This window comes from Geotrypetes seraphini, chromosome 8, assembly GCF_902459505.1.
Source record: "Geotrypetes seraphini chromosome 8, aGeoSer1.1, whole genome shotgun sequence".
NCBI lineage: Eukaryota > Metazoa > Chordata > Amphibia > Gymnophiona > Dermophiidae > Geotrypetes > Geotrypetes seraphini.
Window position 1 is genome coordinate 69181503 of NC_047091.1, and position 10998 is coordinate 69192500.

The 10998-nt window shown below is 42.0% G+C and overlaps 1 protein-coding gene across 8 annotated transcripts in view; it reads right to left on the bottom strand.

Moving 5' to 3' along the window:
- The window catches only part of SNX15 (sorting nexin 15), a 69880-nt gene extending 59379 nt beyond the window's left edge, over positions 1 to 10501 (bottom strand). For 3 of the 8 annotated variants that reach the window (XM_033955491.1, XM_033955493.1, XM_033955489.1), the window contains exon 1: positions 10311 to 10501. In XM_033955491.1, coding sequence (XP_033811382.1) covers positions 10311 to 10430 — 120 coding nt within the window. In that variant the 5' untranslated portion in view covers positions 10431 to 10501. Of the gene's footprint in view, positions 1 to 417; positions 590 to 8775; positions 8884 to 10310 lie in introns of those variants that run through there. The other 5 variants (XM_033955492.1, XM_033955490.1, XM_033955496.1 and 2 more) reach the window with 4 other exon arrangements.
- Positions 10502 to 10998: the final 497 nt, after the last annotated feature.

Sequence of the window (10998 nt, forward strand, 5' to 3'; positions counted from 1 at the left end):
TGTATTGCTGTTTTCAATAAGGAGAATGAGGGCAAATATTATTGACACTGTGGAAGTCAAAGACTAAACATAGCAATCTTCTTCCCATATCAGACAATCTGGACTTTGAACTGAGTTTAGACTAGGATTTTTCATCAATGGGCTATCATTGAGGAGTGTGTGGTGCAGTGGTTAGAGCTACAGACTCGGCACCCTGAGGTTGTGGGTTCAAATCCCACACTGTTCCATACAACACTTGGCAAGTCACTTAATCACTCATTGCCCCAGGTACATTAGATAGAGTGTGAACCCACCGGGACAGACAGGGAAAAATGCTTGAGTACCTGAATGTAAACCACTTAGACTATAAGTGGTATATAAATACTAAAAATAAATAAAGTGGATTGTGCTATTTATATGGAAAAATTAGGTTCTTACCTCAGTAATTTTCTTTCTAGCAGACAGACACTTTATTCCTGAACATGTGGGTAGTTAATCCCTTCTCGTAAGAATTCTTGAAGAAAGCCTCATTAGCATTCTTTTGCTCTGCCTCCCATCCTTCTGGGCTGTACTCCAAATCCTCAGTTCATATCAAAGCAGAAGGTCAGCCCTGGAAATGAAAGAGAAAATGGAGGGGTATGGGGACGCTCCTCAAGAAACATGTCTATTCTAAGAACATAAGAATTGCCATACTGGAACAGACCAAAGGTCCATCAAGCCAACAGTGGCCAACCCAGGTCTCAAATACCTAGCTAGATCCCAAGTAGTACAACAGATTTTATGCTGCTTATGCTAGGAATAAGCAGTGGTTTTCCAAGTCATCTCAATAATGGCCTATTGACTTCTCTTTTAGGAAATTATCCATAACTTTTTTAAACCCCTTTAAGCTAACTGATTTCACCACATTCTCCGGCAACAAATTCCAGAGCTTAATTACATGTTGTGTGAAGAAATATTTTCTCCAGTTTGTTTTAAATCTACTACTTACTGTGTTTCCCCCAAAATAAGCCCTAGCATGATTTTTAGGGTAGGTGCTAATATAAGCTCTACCCCAAAAATAAGCCCTAGTTAAAATCCCTCCCTCCCATCCCTTTGTGCACCGGAACCTCACCAACACCTCTGAAGCCTCAAAACCAGTGGCAGCGCTCTGAATGAGCTGCTTTACGAGTTCACAGTCTTCCCCACCATGGCCTTCCCTTTGCCACTTCATCAGTGATGGGTCAGTGACGCGGCAGAGGTAAGATCCTGGTGGGGAAGACCGCAAACTCGCGAAGCAGCTCGTTCAGAGCACTGCCACCACTGCGGTTTTGAAGGCTTCAGAGGTTTGTCAGGGGTGCAATACTGGTAAACTTGAAACCAACCTGAGGAGTGAGGAGGAAGCAGGAAGGGAGATTGGGTCCATGGGAGGGAAGGTGGGTGGGAAAGAGGCGAGACATACTGCACAGGAAGGGAAAGTTAGGGAGAGAGAGATGTTCTACACATGAAGGAAAGGGAGCAGGAGAGAAAGACATATTGAGAGTAAAAGGAGAGGCCAAGAGAGAAATGCAGCTGCATACAAAGGGGAGACATGCTGCACAGGAAAGGAAAGGTAGAGGGTGAGACATGCTACACATGAAGAGGAGGGAGAGACATACAGCACAGGAAGGGAGAGGCCTTTGAAGATACATGCTGCACACAAAGGGAAGGAAAAGGGAGAGATATACCGTGTTTCCCCGAAAATAAGCCCTAGTGTGTTTTTGGAGCACAAATTAATATAAAACTCTGTCTTATTTTCAGGGAAACACGGTAGTAGCTACATCGCATGCCCTAGTATTTTTGGAAAGAGTGAACAAGTGATTCACATCTACCCTTTTCACTCCACACATTATTTTATAGACCTCTTATCATTACACCCCTGAGCTGAAGAGCCCTAGCAGCTCTAGTTTTTCCTTATAGGGAAGTCATCCCATTCCTTTTATCATTTTCATTGCTCTTTGTACCTTTTCTAATTCCGCTATCTCCTTTTTGAGGTACGGCGACCAGAACTGGTGCAGCCATACCATAGAGCAATAAAAGGGCATTATAACATTTTCATCTTTGTTTTCTATTCCTTTCATGATAATTCCTAACATTCTATTTACCTTTTTAGTCGCCGCACATTTATTTATTTATTTTTATTTCTTCCATTTGTGCGTCACATTCCTATACAAGCTCTAGGCGACATTACAGAGGAAGGGGTTAGAAGAGGGTAGGGAGGACTATGAAGGGCAGGAAGGAGTGGAGAGAAGCATGTGGTATATTTCATAGAAATTCCTAACTTTACAGATAGGAGCACCATCTATGTAAATGATATTTAAATAAATTAAAGTAATATGTAAAAAGGAATAGAAGGGAGGAACCATTAAACAATAGAATTCAGGGAACATAAGAATTTGTCGCTGCTGGGTCAGACCAGTGGTCCATCCTGCCCAGCAGTCTGTTCACGCGGCAGCCCTCAGATCAAAGCCCAGTGCTCTAAATGAGCCCAGCTTCACCTGCTAAGGTTCCAGTTTAGCAGGAACTTGTCCAACTTTGTCTTGAAACCCTGGAGGGTGTTTTCCCCTATAACAGACTCCAGAAGAGCGTTCCAGTTTTCCACCACTCTCCGAGTGAAGAAGAATTTCCTTACGTTTGTACGGAATCTATCACCCTTCAACTTTAGAGAGTGCCCTCTCGTTCTCCCTACCTTGGAGAGGGTGAACAGTCTGTCTTTATCTACTAAGTCTATTCCCTTCAGTATTTTGAACATTTCGATCAAGTCCCCTCTCAGTCTCCTCTTTTCAAGGGAGAAGAGGCCCAGTTTCTCCAATCTCTCACTGTATGGAAACTCCTCTAGCCCCTTAACCATTTTTGTCATTCTTCTTTGGACCCTTTCGAGTAGTACCGTGTCCTTCTTTGTGTACGGCGACCATGGCCCGGTACAGCAGCATGATAACCTCTCTGATCTGTTCGTGATCCCCTTCTTAATCATTCCTAGCATTCTGTTTGCCCTTTTTGCCGCCGCCACACATTGTGCGGACGGCTTCATCGACTTGTCGATCAGAACTCCCAAGTCTTTCCTGGGTCCAAGTACCACCCCGGACATCCTGTATTCGTGCATGAGATATTTGTTACCTACATGCATCACTTTACACTTATCTACGTTGAACCTCATTTGCCATGTCGATGCCCATTTCTCAAGCTTGATTATGTCATGCTGCAGACCTTCACAATCCCCCTGTGTCTTCACTACTCTGAATAACTTCGTATCATCCGCAAATTTAATTACCTCACTCATCGTACCAATGTCCAGATCGTTTATAAAAGATGTTGAAGAGCACAGATCCAAGAACTGAGCCCTGCGGCACCCCACTGGTGACGCTCTTCCAGTCCGAGTATTGTCCATTTACCCCCACTCTGTTTCCTAAGCTCCAGCCAGTTTTAGATCCACGTGAGTATTTCACCCTCGATTCCATGACTCGCAATTTTCCAAAGTAGTCGTTCATGTGGAACCTTGTCGAACGCCTTCTGAAAATCCAGATATACAATGTTGAGGAGTGTGTGGCGCAGTGGTTGGATCTACAGCCTCAGCACCCTGGGGTTGTGGGTTCAAACCCTGCGCTGCTCCTTGTGACCCTGGGCAAGTCACTTAATCCTCCATAGCCCCAGGTACGTTAGATAGATTGTGAGCCCACCGGGACAGAGAGGGAAAATGCTTGAGTACCTGATTGTAAAAACCGCTTAGATAACCTTGATAGGCAAAATATAAAATCCTAATAAACTTGAAACTTGACCGGGTCGTCCTTGTCTATCCACCCGTTTAGTCCCTCAAAGAAGTGCAGCAAGTTCGTCAGACAAGATCTGCCTTTGCTGAAACCATGCTGGCTGGTCCTCATCAGACCGTGTCCGTCAAGGTGATCAATGATGCAGTCCTTTATCAGCGCCTCTACCATTTTTCCCAGTACCGAGGTTAGACTCACTGGTCTATGGTTTCCCGGATCTCCCCTCGAACCCTTTTTGAAAATCGGCGTAACATTCGCCACCTTCCAGTCTTCCAGAATCTTTCCCGATTTGATCAATTAATAAAATAAAAACAATAGGGGTAAAAACAATGGAATAAAATTTTAAATAATTCATTAACTGGGAAACAAAATCAAATAAGTCTGACAGAAGTCCAATTTCCTGAAGTAGCTCTGTTGCCTCAGCATATTTTAAATAATCCCAACGGCAAAAGTCCAGACTGGACAGATATCAGCTTGGGCTTTCCAGCTGCTGCAGCCCCGAGTCATCACTTTCAGGCAGAAGATGCAAAGAGATAGAACAATTCAGCACCGAGCCGCACTGCTCTTGGTGGGCGGCGGATGCTCATAGGCAGCTCCCAAAGAATACAGCATTCTGCCTCCATCGGCGGACAACCGGGAGAAGTCCATGGCATGGCCCCACTCCACGGATCCGGAGACACCACCAGCCCCTCCCCAATGAGAGAGCAGACTCTGGACCATCCTAGGCAACAACCAGCAGCGATCAACCATGCCTCCACTGGTCTCGTCTCCAGCAACGATCTCCCCGCAGCGATCTCCAGTCACCACACGCAGGTAGGAAGGGCCTCTGCTGAAAATTAACCGTTCCAAGTCTTTAGGTTAGTAGACTGTTATGCTGTGATTCTATAACTGTCAAACTCCTCCTATCCAAGATGTTTTCTGACTCGCCCGAGTGAAAATTAAAAGAATAAAGTATAGAACTATGAATAAGATAGATGAAAGGAACAAAATAAAGTAGAAACCAACAAAATAAAACTAAATATAACTAAAAACTTGAAAATATAAGAGAGAGACACTGAAACCCAGGTCTTACTCAGGCAACATTCTAAAATAGTATTGAGCTTAGGGTTTCAACATATCCTCAACAATGACACCTAGATCCATTTCCTGGGCAGTGACTCCTAACATAAAACCCAGCATCAAGTAGCTATAGTTTGGGTTCCTCTTTCCCACATGCATCATTTTGCACTTGCTCACTATGATAGACTAGCCTGGTTTAGCAGGCTAGCCAGTTTGCTAGGAGCAAGTAATACAAACACTTTTCACAGAAACAAAACACTTTGTTTTATTGTTTGCCTCACACAAAATAGAATGAATTTGGCTTACCTCAGTCAAGCACATACAGGCACTAGTCTGTTTTCCCAAGACCTGCCTCTTCCTATCTCTAGGGAAAACTTGAGAATTCCTCTTTCTCCCTTGGGGACCACTCCAGAATAAACCCAGCCTGGGTAGAAATACCTCTCTTCTGCAAGTCCCACCCCTGTGACTCAACACTGAGCTCCATAGCCCAGTGCATGCTGGGACCTGTAGTTCCACATTTGATTAGCACCTCCTGCTGCCGGAGGTATAGCATTTGCATGGGGGAGGGAAATCCCCTTAATCTATTACAGAAGTTTTCAACACGCGATACTCACCATTGTCAGGGAGTACACAGTACGGTGCTTTAAGTCTCCCACCCTCCTTCTGCCATTGCATATTTTATCACCATCGTCTTCTCTCCCCAGCTCTCCCAAACTAGCAGTGGCAGCTCACTGTGCTCTTAACTTCCCCACACATCTGCTGCTAACGTTACTTTAGCAATTCTATCAGGCAGCCTTGGGATCTTTGCTAGCGGCCTGCCTCCAATGATGCAACTTCCTCTTTCCTCAGAGGTGGTCTGCTTAACAAAAGCCTTGAGGCTGCCTGATGGAATCGTTCTCCAGGCTCTCATCCTTTAATCTCCCTCCCAGCCCCACAATCCCCCCCCCCCGGGCCTACTGAGGTACCTGGTGGTCCAGCAGGGGTCTTTGTGGCAGAAGCGTGGCCCTCTCGCTTTTGCCTCCTCATGGCTGCCTTCTAAAATAGCTTCCATGACCTCTTGCAGCTGTTCGTGGCATTTCCTGTAGTACTGTGATCTGCAGCAAGAGGTCAAGGCAGCCACAAGAAGGCAGGAGCGAGAGAAAATGCAGTAGAAATACAGAAAGTCGAAATTATTTTGGCATTCGTTCTTCTAATTGCAATAAATTTGTATGGTAGGATGCAGTAATAACCAGCCTATTTTTCACCTAGGGGACATCCTTGATACAGTCAGTACGGTGAAACATGTTAGCAGAAGTCCCCAGCCGACTAAATTGAACACAAAAGATAAGTGGCTTTTAAACATATATTTATATAAGAAAAGCACAAAGAAAATATAAGCATATAACACAGCACTAAAAGTTAAGATAATTTTAAGGATGAATTACGATCTTAGCATAACTTCATAAAGCATATTAATGAAGCTTTACTGCACCTATCCGAAATCCTTAAAAGTTTAAAATAAGAAATAAAAAATAAAGAATGATGGTATAATTGCATGATATGTGGCCTGATTAGTAGAAATGCAGAAGGCATGATCTCCCTTCACTTAATTCATGTGGGCTTTCTCTCATTAATCCATGCTTATTTATGTTCTGTTATTTTGTTCTTTATAATAGTCTCTACTATTTTGCCCAGACATCAGACTCACTGGTCTATAATTTCCCGGATGACCTCTGGAACCCTTTTTAAAAATCGGTGTCATGTGGGCCACCCTCCAGTCTTTCAGTAAGTACTATGCTGGATTTTAAAGAAAAATTACTAATTTCTAATAGCTCTGCAAGTTCATTTTTCAATTATATCAATACTTTGGGATGTATACCATCTGGTCCAAGTGATTTACTACTGTTCAGTTTGTCAAATTGACCCATTACATCATCCAGTGTTACAGAGATTTATTTGAGTTTCTTTGATTTATCAGAATTGAATACCATTTCTTGCATCAGTAGCTCCCCTACATCTTCCTTGGTGAAGACCGAGGCAAATAATGAATTAATCTCTCTGCTAAAGCCTTGTCTTCCCTGAGAACCCCTTTTATCCCTCGGTCATCTAGCGGTCCAACTGATTTTCTTCCTGGCTTCTTGTTTTTAATATACCTAAAAAAGTTTACTGTGTATTTTTGCTTCCAGCACAATCGTCTGATTAAGGTGTCTCTTCGCCTTCCTTATTTACGCCTTGCATTTGACTTGACATTCCTTGTGTTGTTTACAATTATTTTCAGTCGGATCCTTCTTCTACTCTCTGAAGGATTCTCTTTAAACTCTAATAGCTTCCTTCACCACACTAGCTGCCATTTGGTCTTCCTTCCTCTTTTTTATACATGAAATATATCTAGCTTGGGCTTCCAGGATGGTATTTTTGAATAGCATCTACACCTGATGTAAATTTTTGACCTTTGCAACTGCTCCTTTCTTTTTGACAATTCTCCTCATATTATCATAGTCTTCTTTTTTTAAGTTAAATGCTTTTGTATTGGATCTCCTCTGTGAACTTATTCCAGAGATTATATCAAATCTGATTATGTTATGTTCACTGTTATCAATTAACCCAAGCACCACTACCTCCCGCACCAATTCATGAGCTCCACTAAGAACTAGATTTAGAATTGCTTCACATCTTGTTGGCTCCTGAACCAGCTGCTCCATAAAGCAGTCCTTGATTACATCAAGGAATTTTATCTCCCTAGCATGCCCTGATGTTACATTTACCTAGTCAATATCAGGATAGTTGAAATCACCCATTATTATTATGTTACCCAGTTTGTTAGCCTCCCTAATTTATGATAACATTTCAGCATCCTTCTGTTCATCCTGGTCAGGTGAATGGTAGTACACTCGTATCACTATCCTTTTCCCTCTTACACATGGAATTTCTACATATAGGGATTCCAAGGTGTGTTTCTGCTCCTGTAGAATTTTCAGTCCATTCGATTCAAGGCCCTCCTTAACATATAACACTATGCCTCCACCGATTCGATTCACTCGATCCCTATGATATAACTTGTATCCTGGTATGCCAGGAGCCGTGAACACAGAACAGAAATATTTGTTAAGCAATGCAGCCTTTTCTTTATCAGCTTCTACATATTTCTCCCCTTCACCTCCGACTCACACTGCCACTTTTGCACTTCATCCTAGCACTAATATATCTAAAAAATGTCAGTTATTTTTTGCCTGTGTTCCTCTTTCTGTGATCTTTTGTACTTTACCTAACCCTAACCCTTTTATTCCTTACTTTCTCAAGTTACTACTTTTGAGAACCAAAGTGGCCTTCTTGTCCTCTTACTTTTACTTACTTGCCTGGTCGTTCGATGTCAGGACGTTATGGAGTATTACAAGCACTTATTTGAAAGAAAGCTCCAGCTGCAATGTGGACCCATTGCATAATGCATAGAGAAGTACTTGCATCAAATCTTTTGAATCCTACATTGAATTTGGTCCTAGAATATGTGGTGGATGTGATAAACTTTATAAAAACTCGCCTAGTAAAAGCAAGATTTTTTTTTTTTAATTGTGTGAAGCTAAGGGAGCTGAATACACATCTTTGTTATACTACTGCCACTCACACTGGCTTTCTTGTTGGCCCGTATATTTTAATTATGACAAGAACTCTACATTTTTTCTTGAAGAAGAAAAACACAAGTATGTCAAAAACTTTGTGGAGAGAGTTATTTTGATGAAACTGACATACTTGTGTGATATTTTTGAAAGGTTAAATATGCTGAATCTCTCCTTGCAAGGAGGCAACATTTACATTTTGAAACTGATCGAGAAGATTTCAGCTTTCAAAAAATAAATTTTAATTAAGGTGGAGAAAAATGCATGAAGACAGTGGCAAAGATTGTTTTCCCCTTTTGCAGCAGTTCATGATCTCCAATTAAGTTGTTTTGTCTGACAATATAAAATCAGTTTTTGAAGCTCACCTATCACAAAGTATCAAATGGTTTTAAAATATTTTCAATAAGATGATCCCACGAAATTCGCCTGGATTCAGGATCCCTTCAGAGCCAAATCTCCAGCTAACTTTACTTCTGAAGAAGAAAATCTCATTGAGCTATCTTGCGACAATACGCTCAAGACACGATTTAGCAGCATGTATATTACTGAATTTTGGTGTTCAGTAAGAGATGAATATCCGCTATTAAGCAGTAGAGCACAGAGAATCTTAATTTGGTTTGCGACATTCTATTTATGCGAGATTGACGCTCACTGTGATTAGAAGCAAATACAGAGCGAATGTGGAACAAGAAATGAGACTGGCCGTATCAAACATGGTTCCGAGGTTTGAGAAAATTTGTAATGAACAGCAAGCTCATTCATCTCACTAGTTCTATCAATATTTTTTGTGATTATTTTTTTTATATTCGTTGTTGAATTTCTTCAAATAAATAATTTAAGATTACAGTATTATGATAACCTTTATGATAAATTGTTTTAATTTTTTAAATTAATAATTGTCTCAAGCTAACAACTATCAGGTATGTATTAGATTACAGAACTATTGTTTGACCTGGGAAACTGTGGAAAAATTTTGAAACATTAAGTGAGCTGTAAACAGAAAAAGTTTAGGAACCACTGCTATAACCTGTGTGTACTTTATTGCACAAAATGTGCACAAAAGTTTATAGAATGAGGGGTTGTTGGTGGTTGGATTTAAGGAGCATGTGCACCAGGCTGCAGGGAGAGCTGCATCAGTGATTCTTGGCCAAGGTGGGGAATGGGATTACAAAATAGGACAAAAATCACAGCCAGTTACAAACGAAAGCTAATGATGCAGTAGCCGGGCCTATAGAGCCAACAATCAAAATAACTGAGGGTACTAAACCTCATTTGGATTATTCCTCTGTGAACACAATGAAGGAGTTTGCTCAATATTGGGGGTGCTCCAGTACCTACTACACTAAGGTCTGAGCTCACAGCTAGCTCCAATTGGGCTGACTCCAAAGGAGGAGAAAGAGAAAATTTCTCAAGAAAAAAAAAGTATAGAATGAACCCCCTGGATTTTTTTTATACCCACCAATAGGATTTGCTCAATCTTTAAGGAACTAATTGTATCTGTACACCGTACAATTCATTCCTCAATAGACCTTCCTCCCTTCCCCCATCATTATCTTCCTCTTTGTCCTGTCAAGAAACCCAGCAGTCTTCTTCAGCCCTCCTTAAAATACCCTATGCTATTCCCTGCATAACACCTTAAGCTTAGGGAATCCTCCCTATAAGTTTATAAAACTGGTTTGTTTGTTTTTTATTGTTCACCTTAACTATTAAATGTATTACTTTGGTCTTCCTTTTAAACTCTTATGCCTCAATAAAGTTAATTGGATATGATTCCCTTATTCCCCTTTAAAGGACCTTCCGATTTACTTCCCTCACAGCTCTTTACAAGCGTAACCCCCTCTTCGTTCTGCCTTAAGGTCCCTAATGACGTAATGTCCTTCGTTAAAGACATGCGCCACACCTGGGCGGTTACCCGGTATTCTGTGAAGCCTTTCTCGTGGGTGCGGGTCTCGGAAACGGAATAGCGCCGCTCGTGTTCCTGCCAGCGGCCTCTGCCAGCACCACCCGCGCGGCACGACATGGCATGGGATAGAGAAGAGCTCTTGCGGTTGTCCCTTTAAGCAGAGGAGTGCCCCTCCCCCACTTTTTTCGACACCAAATACGTCACCGGCGAAGTTCCGCCTCTTTTTCTTCGTAAGTCACTTCTGCACATGCGCTCCAGACGGTCGCGACTCAAATAAACCGTAGGAAGCGTCTGCAAAGTGTTTCCTTTATTACAAGCTTCTGCAGCGGATACAGCTGACGTATGCAGGTCTGACCAAAGAGACTGGAAGTCCTAAGGCTTTTAAGCCCACCTTTAGCTCTGTACTTCCCCATCCAAGGTGTGGCTTAAAGCCTACTGGCCTTCTCCTCTTTAATCCCCCACCCAAGTGGCCAACACTCCCTCTTCTCTCTACTCTTACTCCAGACATGCCAAAGCTGAACCATCCCAAAGAGTGAGATTTCCCACACCAAGGAGTAGTGAGATTGAAGACCAAGGATTGAGATTTTTTAGTTACATCCAGGGTATAAAATAAATCTCACAGTTCCATTGTAAAGTGCCCCTTTTTGAGAAACTCCCCAATTCCCTATTTGTCCTGTTTTTCTGA